This window comes from Zalophus californianus, chromosome 7 (genome assembly GCF_009762305.2).
Source record: "Zalophus californianus isolate mZalCal1 chromosome 7, mZalCal1.pri.v2, whole genome shotgun sequence".
Classification (NCBI taxonomy): Eukaryota; Metazoa; Chordata; class Mammalia; order Carnivora; family Otariidae; genus Zalophus; species Zalophus californianus.
This window is the reverse complement of record NC_045601.1, coordinates 23,343,946-23,363,031: the sequence shown is the minus strand read 5'-3', so window position 1 is coordinate 23,363,031 and position 19,086 is coordinate 23,343,946. Positions and strand designations below refer to the sequence as shown.

At 38.8% G+C, this 19,086-nt stretch overlaps 1 protein-coding gene across 5 annotated transcripts in view; it reads left to right on the top strand.

Annotated features, from left to right (window-relative positions):
• ADGRG6 (adhesion G protein-coupled receptor G6) overlaps nucleotides 1-4,416 on the top strand; it is a 135,869-nt gene extending 131,453 nt beyond the window's left edge. For 2 of the 5 annotated variants that reach the window (XM_027602630.1, XM_027602629.1), the window contains one exon: nucleotides 1,204-4,416. In XM_027602630.1, coding sequence (XP_027458431.1) covers nucleotides 1,204-1,382 — 179 coding nt within the window. In that variant the 3' untranslated portion in view covers nucleotides 1,383-4,416. The remainder of the gene's footprint in view (nucleotides 1-1,203) is intronic. The other 3 variants (XM_027602633.1, XM_027602631.1, XM_027602632.1) reach the window with 2 other exon arrangements.
• The last annotated feature ends 14,670 nt before the right edge of the window (nucleotides 4,417-19,086 follow it).

The following is a 19,086-nucleotide window of genomic DNA, read 5'->3' as shown; positions in this document are numbered from 1 at the left end:
TGTAGGGAACTGAATACTTTGTAGAAGGTCACATTTGTTCCTTCATTGGTGTGAGATCCCTGTGGTTAATTTTAGGGTAAAATTTTTCACCAAAATGTGTTGGGAAGGGGAAGAGAGTCGATACTTACAAGATATTCATAGGGTACATGAAGACAGTCGTATATATTTGTAAAGATAATAGGGCTGATGTGAGTTTCAGACTACTATCTGAAATAATTTTAGAAAGGTTTTGGGTCTAGGGAAATAATACTTAAATACATGATATTGAGCATTGAATCACTAAATTTTACACCTGAAACTAATATTACACTGTGTATTAATTAACTGGAATTAAAATTAAAACTTAAAAATAAATAAATAAATAAAATTGAGAAATTCAGAACAGAAATGTATTTAACAGTCCTTTATTACCATCAGTTGCTCTGATATTATTACCATCAACAATAACATCATTCTGAGAATGTAGCATAGATAATAAAAACACAGACTTAAAATACTTCTGATAATTTTAATTGTTATAATTTAAAAATAATTAATAAAAGATGCCTTTTTCTGTATTCCAATCATTTTATAAGTTAAAAAAGATGGGAAAATGAGTCCAAAATACACTTTCATGTTTATTTTCATTCACTTTGTTCTCCAACATCTTTTATATTATATTTTATAAAAATTTTTATTATGAAGAGTGGTAAACATACATAAAAAGTAGAGAGGATAGTGTAATAAGTCCCCTTGTACCTGTCAACTCATGGCCACCTACCCATTTCCCTCACCCTGTATTATTTTGAAATCCTATCTTAGACATCAAACATTTCTTTCATAGATGTTTTGGCAACTTTTAGTTTATTTGCCATATAATCTGTCTCTGCTTATTTTGAGTTACTTGCCACATTATATTTTTGTGGCAATTTTCTGATTATTCTATTCACTGACTCTTTGAAAAATGCCACTTTACAGGAACATTTCTTGAAACAAATTCCAACATACATTACTAGAAGGCAAATTAACATTCATTCATGCATAGGAATGCACTTTGAAGATGAAAAGCATGAAATGTTAGTGCTGCCTATTACCTAACCTAAGAAAGAACAGGCCTTCATTTCCTTTGTGTACTTCTGTAATGTGCAAAATAGTGTCCAGTTTGGTGGCCCTTAGGCATGTCACCTCATCTCGCAGTCTAATTTATGGTATCATTTCTTGCAGACAATGCTTTCGTGGACAAATCCTCGTCAAAATTGACCCATGCTGATGGAGAACAAACATCAATCATCCCTGTCCACCAGGTCATTGACAAGGTCAAGGGTTATTGCAATGCTCATTCAGACAACTTCTATAAAAATATTATCATGTCAGACACCTTCAGCCACAGCACAAAATTTTAATGTGTTTAGTATATAACAGAAGAATCTGTCTACGGAGACATGAAGCTCTGCAAGCAGGGAAAACCGTGACTAGCACATGTGAATGTGCTGTGACCTAGATAACTGTGTGTACGTGTATGAGGAATGTACTTTGTTAAGAAGGCTTTTGTGAAATATAAAAAAATCTGTCTTTTCAGTGTATTTCTTCCATGGGGGAGTTTTGATCATCACTAAAACTTTAGTACTGAGAGCAACATGTCCCAGTAGCCACAGGGGATATGATTTTTTAAAATATATAATTGGATTGGACTAATCAGAACTCAGGGAGAGTGGGGGACATTAAAGTCAGTGGACAAAGGAGGGGCAGAGCGAGGGACAAGCATAGCTTAGAGCTCATTCACGCCCCACTATTAGGTTTTAGATATAGCCATTTGCTGCATCATCTTTCTCAACAATAAAAAGCGTATGGATAGTAAAGTAAAGTAAAGTAAAATGGACAAATAGTCCATTTGTGGACAAATGGACAAATAGTGTAAAATAGTCACAACTATTTGGATGCCCTCAAGTTCCTTCTCAGTGCCAGTTTCTATGAATGCAATAACATTTCCTCTTTCCATAAATTTTCAACCACAGATACAAAAAAATGCTTAATGCCTGACCCAACGATTAGAAAGGAATTTGTTCTTATTATACCAAGTGTTTTACCTTCAAAACATTAATGTGCTTGAGAAAGAATTTCTAAAATTTTGACCCAGTGAATATGAGGCCCTGTAAATTTCTACTATTTCACTTATCCTACTCAAGACACAAGGTTTAAGCATCATCATTAATTAGAATTTAATCCCATACATTTGAGTAAAGTGTAATGTTGAGATTCCATTAGTGTGGACTTCCCACTACTTGTTGAAGAATGAATCCCTTAGACTTCTGGTTTTGTTCCTCTTCTATCTGTTGAGCCCATAGACTCATGGGAGGAACGAGGAGTTCCATCAGGCATACTATATATACACTGTATAATAGTCTCTCCCTTTTAGAAAATACAATCATTGAGATTCTATGGTCCTGTCCTTGCTCTAGGGACTTTAAGACATTTCCATTTGCACAATTGGAAAGCCTCTTACTTCCTTTTCAAGTGTTTTGTTCCAAAGAATATAAACTGAGACATATGGGTGACTTGTCATAGTCAAAATAATTTATAAACATGTTGGTCTGCAATTATTAGTCTAAAAACCATTTGTACACCAGTCCTCTGATTATAAGAGCCAGAGGAGGTCTGGCAAGATAGATAAATAAATTAGGTTTCTGCGTACAAGGCATGCATATTAAGCAGGTTACCTAATTTTCAAACTACCCTAAGTGATCTGCTTCCTAGTGAATGTGTTGGAGATGACATTTAAATTATTCTTAATTGATGGAGTTGTATCTAGGTCCTTAGAAATTGATCTCAATACATGTTGTACTTTTACATTTGCTCTGGGTTATCTGGGAAGCATCAGGTTCTAGGAGACACTAGCCCACATGATGAGAAGATAAGGAAGCGCCAGTCTGCTTAAAGACAGAAGCCAGAACTGAGCACCTGGGGGCCTTTCTCTCTGTGCAAAAAGGAGGTGGCTCTCAGTCTGAGACCTAGGAGAGCTCTCAGGCTATGCAGCATCCAGGGGGGTCTCTCACCTTTTGCTGATCTCCAGTCATAAACTATTTGCCAGACTTAAATGGATGATAAGATAATATGATGGTGGGTTTTTATTGCCATTTCATTTTGCAGCAGCCTGGACCAGGCCTGGGAGACATGAGCGTTACCCCGCTTGACTTTCACAAGGGAGGAGTGTATATAGTAGGAAAGGATAGTAAACCTCAAGGTCATTAAGATTTGCTACAGTAGAGCCAAATCCTTTTCTATAGGTGTATTATTAACAGGCTGCTTATTCTGGCAGAGGTTACATGTAGACGAAAATTAGTCTTAAGTCGTTACTGAATCTTCATATACTTTCCCCCAAGCCTTAGAGATTCATGAGAGAATTTCATTAGCGTTCTACTGTGAGATTTCTACCCAAAGATTTCTACTCATATTTAGTTAATAGTATTTAAGAGATAGCTTCCAAAATGGCCTTCATTTCTACTCCTGTTCATTCAGACCTGGGAAAATATTTTCTTTTTTTTATCACTGACAACAGTGTCAACTCCACTTTCGAAATTTCCAGTAATCAGGTAAGGAGAAATGAAGAAACAACAGCTGAATAAAAACATTTACAGATGGATTTAAAAGACTGAGCCAAATTCTACCCCAGTTCCAAGCATGGGCTTCTCACCTTCATTGGTTTCCCTCAAAAAAGAATTGCAGGAATTTAGCTATGGAGCCAAAATTCAGTTCACCTTAACCTTGAGAATAATAGCAATTCAGATTCCCTGGGGTTTTTTTTCTTCTTCTTCTTCTTCTTTTTCCTCTTTTTTTAACTACATTGTGTTAGTCTTAGTCTAGTGTCCTGAGATACTTTGTATTCTTATCATTGTTCCCTGCCGTTATGAAGCTTTTCTTTGTCCATTGTTGGCACAGACTCTTTTGTACATATTTATTTATTGTGTTTATAAATGCCAGCTTGTTTCATATCTTAGCTTTATATTGCCTGGATTTGTTTTTTTAATTAACTTTCTATTGGAGAGACTGTATATATTTTTTCCTAAATAGTTTGTGAAATAGTTTTCTGTAGTAATATCATTGAATATGATGAATAAAAATAACTGTGAGTGCAAATTAGAATTAGTAGTAAGAAGCCTACTATAACTGATTTGCCATTTTACTTAAATGGAAAATGTTTTTCAAATAAATACTTATGTTGTTCGTGTTCCAAATTATTCAGTTCCTTTATGAGTGAGTATTTTTATTTCTGACTCCTAAGTAGGAAAAGATCATTTGACAACTGGAAAATAACCTGCCACCAATTAAGCTAGTGACATGGTGCTACTTTGCCAAAACACTAAGAATGAATATATTACGAAGATCCAGCTCACTGGGGATTAATGCATTTTGAAGTTTTGGGATTTTCTTAAGATGAATGATGTGAAGCCAAGCTCTATGGAAGATTATAAGTAATGTAGGCTCCTTTTTGATGACATCTTCAGCATCTCAAAAAGGGAACCAAATCAGTACTATAATATGGAGTTATGTCCTGAGACGTTTTCTCACATTTATAGTTGCTGTTTTCATTGTGGGAAGCTTAGAAAATGACCAAATTTAGCCAGCTTCCTTGCATAATTCGAACAGAACCTCCCCACATGCCTTTGCTGTGGTTATTTGGGCTCTCTTTTCTGCAGAGAGCCAAGGCCAATTTGGCTCCCAGCCCTACTCAGTGCTAAGTTGTGAGGCGTGTTGGCTGGTCACTGCGAAATCAGGTCTTCCGAGCCAATGTTCACAACTCCTGGCCAAGCCATGTTAAGAAAACAGGCAGGCGGTTGCTTCGGATTCATCTACAGTCATACAAGCAGGTTACTTCAGAAAGACTGGGGAGTAGCCGTGGCGAGTGGATGGGAAACACTGTTGATTCGCTGGCCAACCTGTGTTTGTAATATTGTGAAATATAGAGGAATTGGGCTTGACACATACAGTGTTTTGGAAGCACTTCTGTGTTTTCAGTTGAATAACATTATAATTTTCTTTAATAAGGCATTTCAGACCTCTCTCCCACCCTACCTTCTGGCCCATACCCTCCCTCCTCCCCTTCTCTTCCTCCCTCCCTTTCTTCTTCCCGCCCTCCCTCTTCATTTTAAGGAAAAATACTTTCGGTTTTCTTTTCCTGCTTCCCCAGAGAAAAAATGAGTGTGAAATATTCAAATGTTTGCATTTATATTCTATAGCCTGTCAAAACAAAATGGGGGGAAAATGACATGTTTTATTACCATAGGCTGCCTCAGCCCAGACTGGATAATTTGGACTTGAGAGGGAAAAAAAAATAGCAAATCTATAAACACACTTGGGTATGAGATACTTCTTTGCTCTCTCTCCTAATTTGTGGCAGAATTCTAGGAGGGGGTGGTGGTGTTTTAATTTTCCATTTGGGGGAATTGTTGATTAAAGATGGTCAGTAACCTGCTGTGGCTACACAGGAAGTAAGAGTGGGTTCAAACCTAAATCCTTCCGACTCTGTGTCCTCTCTTCTACATCGGAGTGTCTAGAGGCCCTCTTCAAAGAACCTGCACCCTCATGAAGGAAGGCATTCCAAGGATGGGATCCATGTCATGAGATTCCAATGAGAGCTTCCAGATAGCAACTCTGGGCTGGCAACAGATTAGTGACAGTGTGGTCTTTGAAGTTCCAGGAGATTCTGATCAGCCTCTCCAGAGAGTGAGGAGAGTCATTTCAGGCCTGGCAGTCAGGAAGTCCCGAGCAGTGAGTGGAACAGGGGTGAGGTGGCGTGATTGTGGGGTGTGGAAGCAGGAGGAGGCCGAGTCTGGGTCACAGCCTAAGAGGTGAGCGTCTGGCTGGGGCAGGCACAGGGAACGCATACAGACTCTAGGCAGGGAGGGAACGGAATCCTCGCTGCAAGGGGACTTTTAGGATGCGGCCATAGAAAGACAATTAGAAGGCAGAGGTCCTGGACTCGGATAGGAATGAGGAGGCCTTTGGAGAAGTTGACAGAAGAGCGAGGCAATCCAAGGAATGGTGTCTGGGCTCACAGGTCTCAGGAGTGATGTCGCCTACCGTTAGCCCACCTTTAGGTGCCAGCTCTTTGTACTTAGAACAGGGGTGAGAGCCCCAGTTTTTCCAGATGCTGTGGGGTTAGAGGAGCTAAGAAACAAACCTTTCAAGAGAAAAAGAAGTTGCTTATGTCAAGAAATGTGGTGGGGCAGTGGGGGTGGGAAGAAGAAAGGTTGGTCTTGTTTGAAGGAGTACAGTTGACCCTTGAGCAACATGGGTTTGAACTGCACAGATCCACATACATGTGGATTGTTTTTGATAAATACAGTAAGTAATACAAATTATTTCCCTTCCTTACAATTTTCTTAATAACGTTCTCTTTTCTCCAGCTTACTTTATTGTAAGAATACATATGAACATATACACTATGTATTATGTTATCAGTAAGACTTCTGGTCAACAGTAGGCTATTCAGTTTTGGGGAGTCACAGCTTACACTGGATTGTCAGATGCATGGGGGTAGGCACCCCTAAGCCTGTGTTATTCAAGACAACTTGAACATAAAGGAAAGTTGTCTTGCACAGTTTTGTTTCTTGTTTATGAATGGAAGGCAAAGGCCTTTTTGAAGGCAGAAAGGCAACAGAAGAGATCGGATGTTATGGTGAGGGAGTGAGAATTAGAGGGAAAGAGCTTGTCTTGGCAAAGAGAAGAGGCACTGTGCCCTTTGGAGGGGGAATGATGGTTATTACATGAGCGAAGGAGGGCTGACCAGACAGGAAAACTTGTTGAGTTTCCTGATTTTTATCAGTCAAAATAATTAGAGCCCCATTTCACCTGCTGGGTATTATAACAGAGGTGATATCCGGATGGGGATCTGAGTAAAATTAAAAAGATTTGGAACAAACTTACAGGGAATGTAAATCCCTGGCTAATTTACATTAAATAAATTACTAAGCGGTGTTTGCCCTTAGAGTAACTTTTACAAGTATATTCCCCAAATCATCTCATTAAAATATTTATATTTGGTATGTTTTGAAAAGCTAGTTTAGGGGCGCCTGGGTAGCTCAGTCGTTAAGTGTCTGCCTTCGGCTCGGGTCATGGTCCCAGGGTCCTGGGATCGAGCCATGCATCGGGCTCCCTGCTCAGTGGGAAGCCTGCTTCTCCCTCTCCCGCTCCCCCTGCTTGTGTTCCCTCTCTCGCTGTGTCTCTCTCTGTCAAATAAATAAATAAATAAAATCTTTAAAAAAAAAAGAAGAGCTAGTTTATTTCAAGGTCATAACCAAACACTTAATATTCTAAAGTCCCAAACCTTATTGATCAAGGATTTATTTTAAACATTTGTGAATAATTGGATGATGAATCATTTCAGACACACTCCAAAATCTTTTGAATCTTTCAAATGACATCTTCTGGTTGGCTTGACTCATTTTCATTCTGAATTAATTTAAATGATTTTTATAAATTCAAGATGCCAGTAAGAATAAAAGATTTGATATTCACATTAAATGCATATTAATACTAATATTTATGGTGTCTAGTTGCACTGCATGAGAAAACAACGATACAAAAGAAAGAGTTTAAATACTCTCGGAGCAAAAGAGCGAGCTCTAGAGCACTGCAGTATTTTCCTGATCTTCCTGCTTCATTGTCCTGAAGCTCAATCAATCAAGGATATTATGACTACAACCCTGTATCCATCCTGTAAAGAATTCACTGGCCAGAGTGAACAGATATGACATGAAGCTATTTTAACTTGAAAAATAATGTTTATCTGTAAAGATCTGAGATGTAATCATTCTGCCAGATTAGAGCTAATGGATTGTCTGCCATAACACAATAGCAATAAAGTGCCCACATAAACTTGACACATTATATTATTTTTTTAATTTCATGCATGTATGTCTTTTCTAGTGAATGAAGTTAGTATTAGGGTTATGTTTATGCTCATCAATAGGTGATAGCATATTGCTAGCTATCACAGAACAGGTGCTTGGTTTTAAAGTTTCTTGAATTAAGTTGAAATTTGTATGTAGTTTCCTGGGTCCATTTGCATTTTATATTTTGGAAAAGTAGATCTTCAAAGTACCTTGGATTTTGGTGGGTTTGCAAGAACGTGGATTAGAAATACAAAGCCAAGGGGGAAAAGTATTAGCATTACACTACACAAGGCCCTTTACCCTAATTACTGTATGTCACTTCATAGGATATGGCAAGTGGGATAAGAATGAAAAAACATCACTTTGGTCTCGACTTTAAATCCTTTTTAACGGTATTGGAAAAGGAACTCGGTTCAACTCAAGTCTGAGATGAATAAATATGTAAACCTGCTTTCGAGCAGTTGTCTTGAGAACTGCTTAATGGCTCAAACTAACTTCAATATTAGGGAACTCATTGTAAGAGCACAGAGGGTCCTCCTTTGGATAAATACCAAGGAGCACAATGGCAGGATCGGATGGTGAGAGTGTGTTTAGTTTTGTAAGAAACCACCAGACAGTCCACCAAGTGGTGAGCTATGGTGTTTCAACTTTGCACGTTCCTCTGCATCTGCTGTAGACACTTCCTTTCAAGGGCCTCATAGCTCTGCTTTATTCTGGTCTCAACCCTAAATGTGAATTTACATCTCTGCTTCTCAGTATCATATAACCTTGGTTTCAGTATCTTTTCATTTAAGTTCTTGAGAAAGAGCCCCTGATTGGATTAAGAGGTACAAACTTCCAGTTACACATAAATAAGTTACAGGGGTGAGGAGCACAGCATAGGAAACATAGTCTATAATATTGTGATAACCTTGTATGGTGACAAAAGTTAGCCATACTTATTGTGGTGAGCAGAGTAAAATGTCTAGAATTGTTGAGTCACTAGGTTGCATATCTGAAACTAATACAACATTGTCAGCTATACTTCAATAATAATAATTTTAAGAGAATGATGAGAACCTTGCAAATCAGAAAAAAATTAATTAAAAAAAAGGCCCTGGTTGACCCAACTTCATTCAAGTGTCTATACGTTGTCCAAGAATACTTGGTATGACTACGGCTGCCCAGGCTCCCCCATCAACAGAAACTGTGGAGGGGGAAGGGGGAAGCTTGCTAATTCAGACAGGATTCTTAAAGTGTGTTCAATTAGAATAAGTGGATTACGGAAAAAAGTGATTTTTTACTAGCTCATCGTGTCAGCTTGGGTTTTCCAGGAAGCAGTACGGATTTAGAAACTCAAGGAATTGACTGAGAATAACACCTGTGAAAGATGAAGGAGCCAGAGAGGGAGGAGAAGGAGGCAAAGGAGCACCTGCAGGTGTCACATCCATTTAAGGAGAGTTGGAGGGAGAAGGATGGTGTAGGAAGAGCCTCGGAGTGCAGCCCAACTCTAAGCAAGTCCTGGCAGCCCAGGCAGCCCAGCAGGGCACTCCAGCACGAAGATCTCTCATCCCTGGGCGCATGTTGGGGGGATGCGCTGGCCCCGTCACTTCTGCTGAGCTCAGCTGCTGGTTGGGACTGTTTAGGAAAAGTCACTTGTACACAGACTCGGCACACGGCAGCAGGCCTCTGAGGCACTGTATCTAGAGGCCATTAGCTGACCCTGCTCCTTGCAGCAAGTTCTCTTTGGAAAGATCCAAGTGGTGTACCCTTGTGGGCACCCCTCCCAATTCACAGAAATACAAAATGGCTATCTGCCTTGAAGACTGTGTGGCCAGGAGCCATGCAGAGTCACCCTGATGGATTTCTACCAGTCACCTTCCAAGTGTTGCTGAGCACAGGCCAGCAAACACCAAGCACAGGACACCAGTGAGCAGTATCTTCACCGGAGATTTACAAAGAGAAGAGATGTTAATAATACAAAGTGGGATTTAGAGAGTCAATGTGACTACCATATTTCTCTCTCTCTACATTTAATGTGTAAAATCAAAAGATGTTTAGGAAGCATGCTGAATTAAGCATTTGAGAATTTTTATCCCCATTTTGTAAATTCATCAGTTCCCTTGAATGTCTGTGAGTTTGCTGAGAGAACAGCGGTAATTTGGCTAACAGAAATCCAGTATCTTTTAGACTTGTTTTATAGGAGCTTCTGGCAAATACGTTTTTGTTCTGGTTAATTTGTTACAATTAATGAAAAGTGTGAGATCCCAACCAGCTTATTAGCCCGGGTTCTATTACTATCTGTCTAGCAATTTCTACAAGAAAACCGTGTTACAGCCTACAGCAAGAATGGTAAGCTATGATCCTGGTAACTAGTAAGGATAAGAACTAGAGAAAGCAGTATTGTTTAAGGTTTAGAAAGGTATTGATACCATTTTGCTAAAGCCAACGGTTCCTTCACTCTGAAAGGAGTCATATAATGTAGAAGAAACCTCACAAGTTTAATTTTTAGGAAATATTTACTCTTCTAGCAATGGTCTATGCTGTATGACTTTAGTATGTCACCTATCTGTTGTGGGCCTCAGTTTAGCTGGTAAATTAGAGGCTGAGGATGCCTAGGCGGCTCAGTCAGTTGAGCGTCTGCCTTCGGTTCAGGTCATGATCCCAGAGAGTCTCAGTGGGGTCTGCTTCTCCCTCTGCCTCCTCCCCACTGCTCGTGATCTCTCTCTCTCTCTCTCAAATAAATAAATAAAATCTCTAAACATAAATAAATAAATAAAAACAAAAGTGGCTGATTAATAGCTAAAATATTTTTAGCACTAGAATTTTATAATTTCATTTAACTTCCTTAAATATAAAAATGCTCATGGTTTCCATTTAAAAACAGAATCCAAAGACCTAAAAACGAATTGTCAACCAAGACATCTGATCTCCTTCTATCTGAATTTTTCAAGGGAATACAGAAATTCTATGTCTTTTTATTTTCAAAATAAATGCCTTTTCTGTACACATACTTTAATATTTTTAGGGCGCTTAATGAAATCTTTAGGGATTAAATTAGTAGGAAGATTCACTCAAAATCAAAGAAGATGGCTCAGCAGCAAGTCAGTATTCATTGTGAAAATCAGAGATAAAACCCCAGTTTTCTTTGAACAAATCTGTAGAATTAATGATCCTCCCAACACGGGTACCAAAAAAAAATCCCATTTCTCCTCCCCAGCTGTGTGACAACAATGTGCACAGCCACAGGGGAAGAGGAGAAAATAGATCAGCAGGAAATACGAAGACAGCAAGCAAAACAGATTTGCAGCTTGCCAAGAATTGTCCTCAGGTGTACAATACAGGATCTCCTGGTGGGTGAGTGAGAAGGCAAAACCAATAAGTGCCATTTAATAAATACACATGGACGTGCCCCACAGCCCAGAGGAGCATCTTACCTTTGCCCCTGAATGCCGAGGCCAGGTCTGCATTCAAGTTAAAGAAAGCTGTGTGCATATAAGTTATGGAAGGCTGTTCTTAGCACAGAATGATGCTGAAGACCCAAGACGCGCTTCGAAGAGGCAATATTCATGTGATTCCCTTTCAAGGGCCCTGAGAGTCTCACAAGTTGTAACACCTGAGTTTACAGACATCACGACAATGGGAAATTGTCTATGGCAATGCAAACAGTGGGGCAGAGCAGGAGGGTCTCTTGAATAACTTGGCAGAACAACTATTAGATTAGTGTCTTAATGTTAATGCAGATATATTTCTGCAAACAGAAATTGTCCCTAGTCTGATTAGTTGGCTTCCAGTTAACATTTTAACCCGAAGGTAAAAAAACACATTTATTCAATATTTTTGGTACATAACTATATATGTGTGAATGTGTATACACATGCACACAGAGACTGCTTTCTAAATAAAGTACTGAGAATCATTAAAAGGACATTTTCTTCTCAGAAACAATTCCAAGCCACTATTCCAAACAGAAGAGTTAGAAAATGTCTTACTAGATAGACCTTTGCCACAATTACAAAAAAATTGGTCGGTAGCTACAAAGTGTTGGGTCTTGTTTTGTTCTGCTTGCGTTTGGTTTGGGGGTTTTTGTTGTTGTTGTTTTTATCCACAAAAGCTATAAGGGATTGCTAACATAATTGTGGCTTTCATTCTTCCAAATAATTCTCAATTCACTTGGACATTTTTTTTTTTTTGGACATTTTTTTTTTCAAAGGATCTTTTTCTCTAACATTTGTTCTGCTATTTTGCACAGTCAGTGTGTACTCCACTGCCCTGAGCAGTCTCTCCCTAATCCTTGAGTTGATTTTTTCCCCCATACCTCACTTGGCATGTATTTGGGATGCAAGTGGCCATGAAAAACCTAGAGTCACGGTGGCTATTATCAGCAACATACCACAGCTTCGCCTTGTAAAGCTGCCTCTCTTACACCCATCAGTCTACCCAGGGTGAGTGACTTCTAGGGCCTCTGAGCACTTCCTGAAGGATTTAGGATGTGCAACCCCTTGCTTTCTCCATTGTTACAACAAAACAGCAGGGCAAATCCACCGCACCCTAATCCCTCCCTCCTAAATTCTCATCAGCACAAACCTCTGTGAGTCCAGCGTGGGTGTGGGCAGGGATCTAGAATCTAATGTTTCCCAAATAACAGTGGTGTTCTATTCCCCAATTCATGAACATGAGCTGTTAGTTTTCATGAAACATTCCTTTGGGTACAGATTGCTCCATATTGTCCAGGCAAATGAAAACAGTCTCCTAGAGGACTGGAAGGCAAATTGAGTCCTGAGAATTCAACTGAGATTTTTGCTTTCTCTCTTGAACCCTGAACCTCAAACCTGGAGACAATCAGTGTGTGGTTGTCATCATCTTAAAAGGATGATCTGTTTACTTGGTCGGCACACCGGGTTTAATTTTATATGGGAGCAGTAGAGCGCATTCATTAAATGGCTGCATTGAGTGTACATAGGCATATAGATTTGTGTCTATGAATGTGTCTGTGTACACATGTATACAAATATAAACTATATAACATATCTAACATTACTGACTATTTAGGGTTCTCCAGAGAAACAAAACCACCAGGTACAGAGAGGTTTATTTCAAGGAATTGGCTCACGCAGTTGTGGACAAGTCAGAAATCTGTTGGGAGAGGCCAGCAGCCTGGAGACACAAAGAAGAGTTGCAGTCTGTGTCCAAAGGCAATCTGCTGGCAACACTCATTCTTGCTTGGGGGAAGCAAAAAACACCTTCACGGAAACACCCAGCATAATGCTTGACCAACTGGACCCTGTTTCCCAGCCAAGTTGACATGTAAAATTAACCATCACCTGTATGTTAATAGCGAGGGACTACGTGCAAGATGCTTTTTGCAGGATGGAGTGATGTTAACCACTTCATATATCTCTTCCCATTCTTGTCCCCACACAGGATTAAGACATTTTTGGAAGGCACACACTTTAGCATTTCCTGGAGTTTACAAGGGGCAGTGCTAGCTCATGTCTTTGGAAACTGTCTCTGAAAAGGCTAACCTCATGGAATTGGAAGGAGATCATGTGACCCTGCCACCAACTCCCAATTTCTCTGGACTCTATTTCTTCTTTATACTATCTTTCCCTTCATTTGAGCTACAGGGTGCTCTCCAAAAGTCCAGGAAAATGATATAAAAGTGTCATTCATTTCAAATTAAAGTGTTGACAATATTGATGGTTCTGGAGTGCCTGGGTGACTCTGTGAGTTAAGCGTCTGCCTTCGGCTCAGGTCATGATCCCAGGGTCCTGGGATCAAGCCCCGCCCTGGGCTCCCCGCTCAGTGGGGAATCTGTTTCTCCCTCTTCCTCTGCCCCTCCCATCCCTTCCCTTGCACTCTCTCTCAAATAAATAAAATCTTTTAAAAAAATTAAAAAAAATAATGCTTCTTTCTGTCCCTTAAGTGTGATTACCTTAAATCAGAAGTTGAGAGCATGATGTGGTGAAAAGAGAAAAGGAGTTTCCTTTAAGAAATAAGTTTTGCAGTCCGACTATCACTTTCCAGGAAATATCTTTATCTTTCCAAGCCCTGTTTTTCTCACCTCTAAAAGCGGGATGATTCCGATGATGATAACACCTGATTGTGGAGATCAGTTGAGATGAAGTATGTGCAAGTATTTTGTAAATGATCAAGGATTGTGGCCTTGATTAGTAGAGCCAGTTTTCTCTTAAGTCAAATTCCCTTAGTTGTGGAATCCTGGGCCCTATTCAAGGTCCCAGCTCTCTGACCAGGACTGGACATTGTGATTGTTAAAGAAGGCATCTCTTGTGTCTCCGTGAGTTACTGACTTGTCATTCAGGAATTTGACCTTAGACTTGGGGAGACTTCTACCTAGTGAGCTGGTGGCCATACCAAACACACTGTCTCCTTCCTGGAATATGGAATTCCCTATTTGAGGATCCCTCAGCTTCGGGAAATATTTTCCTCCTATAGCTCAGCCAGTGGGCTCCACATTGGCTGCAATGCTCTCAGAAAATTACTAGATATACCTTCTGTCCTGCCTGGATGGAACTAAAAGCAGTAATGTGAAGTGTCATTAGGCTTTATTGCTCCTGGAGAAAACTAGTGTTTGTGATGTCGGTGACAACCTTGTGCCTTCAAACCCAGGCTCTCAAATAGCAATGTAAACATAAAATCTCAGCCACATTCTGCAGATGTTGCCAACTTGTTAGTGGAAAAAAACCCAAAGTGCATAATGTCTCCAAAATTTATGATGTTTTTCTGTCAGAAGCCGGGTTTATAGCTAGGCTAATGTTCTCCAACTCTTAGGAGGATTTCCTTTGCACTGTTGTTGGTCTAAGAGAGATGTTTTTGTTTTACTATTGTTACAGAACCTGGACTGGATCGCCCAACAGAAGAACCAAGCGGCACTCGGAGATCTTGGAGGATAGGAGGTTTATTTAACGCCGGCGGGCTCAGAGGAGAGTGGTCTCCAAAGGTCTGAGCCCTGAGCACAAACAAAGGGGGTAATTTATACACTTCTACTTCTGCATACTTGGCACTTTTGGCGCATGCGCGAAGAGGGGCAGGGAGAAGAACCGGATTGGTGCGCTTGGGAAGCAGAGCAGAGAGAAGAACCCAGAAGAGCCCCGGAGCAGGGGCTGGGACTCCCTTGCTGGCTCGGTTGGCCATCTTAGAACACAGATTTTCCTTATCACTATGATCTATCATGGCATTTTCATCCCTCAGTAAGATTCACTACCCAATTCTATCCTGACGATCTCTCAAAATAACTGTCCACTAGATTACTAGAATAATCATAATAATAGCAGAAAGTGTTCTCTATTTATCCTTCACATAAATTTCTATTATGTGTAAAATCACCCACATCCCTGTTAGCTCCTGTAGCTACTGTATATACATACCACACAGTATAACAAATTCTAAGATTTTGTGAACCTTAATGTAACTCTTTTATAAACTTGCATGGAGAACTCTTTTGCATTCCTTTTGTTGCTTTGTTCTTAAATTCTGAATTTGTAAAGCCGTATATTCTAAAATTCATCCAGCCAACTTTCATTGAGTATATTCTATGCTTTGTGCACCAAACATCATACACACAGAAACCTGATTTTCCTAAAATCTAAGTTCTGACTGTATCACCACCCTCTCCCCTGTCTTGTTTACTAAATGAGATCTAAAGTCCTTTCCCTAGAGTTCAAGGCTTTCATAATACTCTGAACCCATGATTGATATATATGTATATGGAAATTTATTATGGGAACTGGCTTCTGTGATTATGGAGGCTGAGTAATTCCACGATCTGCTGTCTACAAGCTGGAGGCCCAGGAAAGTTAGCTGTGTAATACAGTCCAAGTCCAAAAGCCAGTCCACGGGCAGAACAGATGAATGACATGTCCCAACTCAGCAAGGGAGGAAAAAAGAGACATATTCTTCTTTCCTCCACCTTTTGTTCCATTCAGGCCCTCAGGAAATTGGATGATGCCCACCCGTATTGGGAAGGGCAATCTTCTTTACTGAGTCCACTGATTCAACTGCTCCCCTCATCCAGAAACATCCTTACAGGCATACCCAGAAATAATGCGTAATCTGGGCACACTTGGCCCTTGCAAGGTGACACATAAAATTAACGATCACACCAGCCATGATGGAAAACAATGCAGTTAGTGATTGCTGAATCCCAGAAGCAGAACAAAAACCTGTCACCGGGCCTCATGGCAAGCCAGAGTCATCTTGAGAAGCCTATGACTTTGAGGAACTTAACATTCCTCAAAGACACGCTTCTGTTGTTGGATTAGTATACCTGTGCTCCTTATATCCATTTTTCTTTTTCCCTGAATCAGCTTTATTGATTGCATTCATTTTAAGCACACAGTTCAGTAAGATTTGACAAAAGTATAAACCCATGTAAACACCATCACAAAATACAGAATACTGCCATCTTCCTGAAAGGTCACTCATGCCCTTTGCATTCTCTTTAATCACAGTAAACCACATTCCCGTCACTATAAATTAGTTCTGTCTATTCTAAAAGTTACCACAGATGTAATTACACAGTAATTATTATATACTTATTCATTACATACATGTTTATTTTGCTCAACATGTTTTTGAAATCCATCCATATAATTGCTTGTATCAGTAGCTTTTTCCTTTTGATAGTGTTAGTCCTCCAAATTTTTCTTCTTTTTCAAAATTGTCTTACCTAGTCTAAGTCCTTCTCATTTCATATAAATTTTAGCACAGATTGGCAAACATTTTCTAAGGGCTAGATAGTAAATATTTTAGGCTTCTTAGGCCATAAGGATATGATCTCTGTTGCAACTTCTCAGCTCTGCCATCATACCATGAAAACAATATTAGTGTATAAATAAATGAGCAAGGCTGTGGTCTAATAAAACTTTATTTGCAAAACAGATGGCTGGTGAGATTTAGCTGGCAGGCTGTAGTTTGCTGACCCCCAAGTTTTTTAATAAGTTGGAGTTTAAGTTTAATAAGTCTATACCTACATCTATCTACAGACACACACACACACACACACACACACACACACACACACATATAGATAACATACACATATACCTGTTGGGATTTTGATTGAAGATGCATTGAATCTACAGATCAATTTGAGATGCTTGACATCTTAAAAATATTGCCTTCCCACCTATGAACAGTGGACACATCTCCATCTATTTATATCTCCTTTAATTTCTGTTAGTCATGTCTCATTTTAGTGTACATATATATATCAATTACATCCTTTGTCAGATTTATTGTTTCATACTGTTAATACTACTATAAATTATATTTTTAGTTTCAGCTTTTTATTGTTAATTGCCAGAATATAAAAACACAATTGTTTTTGTATCCTGCAACATTTCTAAAGTCACTTATGAGTTCTAGCAACTATTTTATAGATTCTATTGGATTTGTTATATATACAATCATGTCATCCAGAAATAAAGACAATTTGACTCTTTTCAAACTGGATGACTTTTATTTCTTCTTATTTTATTGCACTGGCAGAAACCATCGGTTCGATGTTGAATAGGAGTGATAGCCAAGATGGGTTTCATTATAGATAATCACTTAATGTGATGTTAACAGAATAAAGTAGAAAAGGTATATGATCATCTTCATAGATACAGAAAAATCCTCTTTATTATGAACACCTGTTGGCAAGCTAGGAATCTACCTACAAAATAAATACTACATAAGTATCGGATTTCATATTAAAATATGAAAAGCTTTGTTTTTGCATTTGGGAACAAGACAAAGGCATATGCCAACACCACATCTACTCAATAGGCCTTGGCAGGACAACCAGGCAAGAAAAAAAATAGAAATTATGAAGATTATAAAGGAAGAGATAAAAATGTAATTGTGTAAAAAAATAAAAAATAAAAAAATGTAATTATGTGCAGATAGATACTGTGATTCTGTACACAGAACAACTAAAAGAATCATACATTAATTATTAGAATTAGTAAATAAATTTAATAAGATTACTGGATAAAATGTCAAATAAGACATCAAATGTATTTCTCTATTTTTATGTATCTGCATGTTATGTATTTCTTTATATAAACAATAAGTCACATGAAAATAAAATTATGAAGAGTACCACTTGAAATAGCATAAAAATCATAAATGTAGAAAAAATACGCAAGATCTTTACACTCAAAAATATAAAATATTATTGACAAAAATTGAAGATGGCCTGGATAAAATGGGGATGTATACCATGTTCATAGGTTTAAAAAGTCATTAATATAAAAATATTACTTCTTCTCAAATTTACCTGTACATTCAATTCAATCCTATTTAAAATTCCAGTGGGATTTCTTTTGTTGTGTATAGAAATTGACAAGCTAACACTAAATTTTTATAGAAAAACAGAGACACTCATAACTAAGGCAAACTTTAAAGATCCAAACTAACATTGTCATGTATCAAGACTTATTATAAAGCTACAGTGGGGTGCCTGTCTGGTACAGTTGGTGAGGCATCTGACTCTTGGTTTCCATTCAGGTTGTGATCTCAGGGTCATGGGACTGAGCCCTACATCGGGCTCTGCACTAAGTGAGGAGTCTGCTTAAGATGCTCTCTCCCTTCTCCGTCTGCCCTCCCCCTGCTCACTAACTCTCTCTCTCTAAAATAAATATTTTTAAAAAGCTACAGTAATTAAAACAATGTGATATTGACATAAAAATTTGACAAATACACAAATAGAATAGAGTCCACAAATACATCCATACATTCATTATGGTGTCTTGATTTATGACAAAACCAACAGCTTGCAGAACATAGTTTTTTCAGTAAATAATGTGGAGTCAACTGAATGTCCATATGGAAAAAAAAATAGAATTTGACTCCTACCTCACACAAAGAAATCGAACCTGGGTGACTGGTAAATCTGAATGTTAATGATAAAACAATACAGCTTCTATACAATAACATACAAAACAATCTTTGTGACCTTGGGGTAGGCACATATTTCTTAAAGAGACCACACAAAAATATTGCTAAATTTTTGTATTTCTTTCTTTTTTTTAAGATTTTACTTATTTATTTGAGAGACAGAGAGAGAGCATGAGCAGGGGGAGGGGCAGAGAGAGAGAGAGAAGCAGACTCCCCTGCTCAGCGGGGAGCCTGATGTGGGACTCGCTCCTGGGACCCTGGGATCATGACCTGAGCCGAAGGCAGACTCTTAACCAATTGAGCCACCCAGACGCCCTAAATTTTTGTCTGT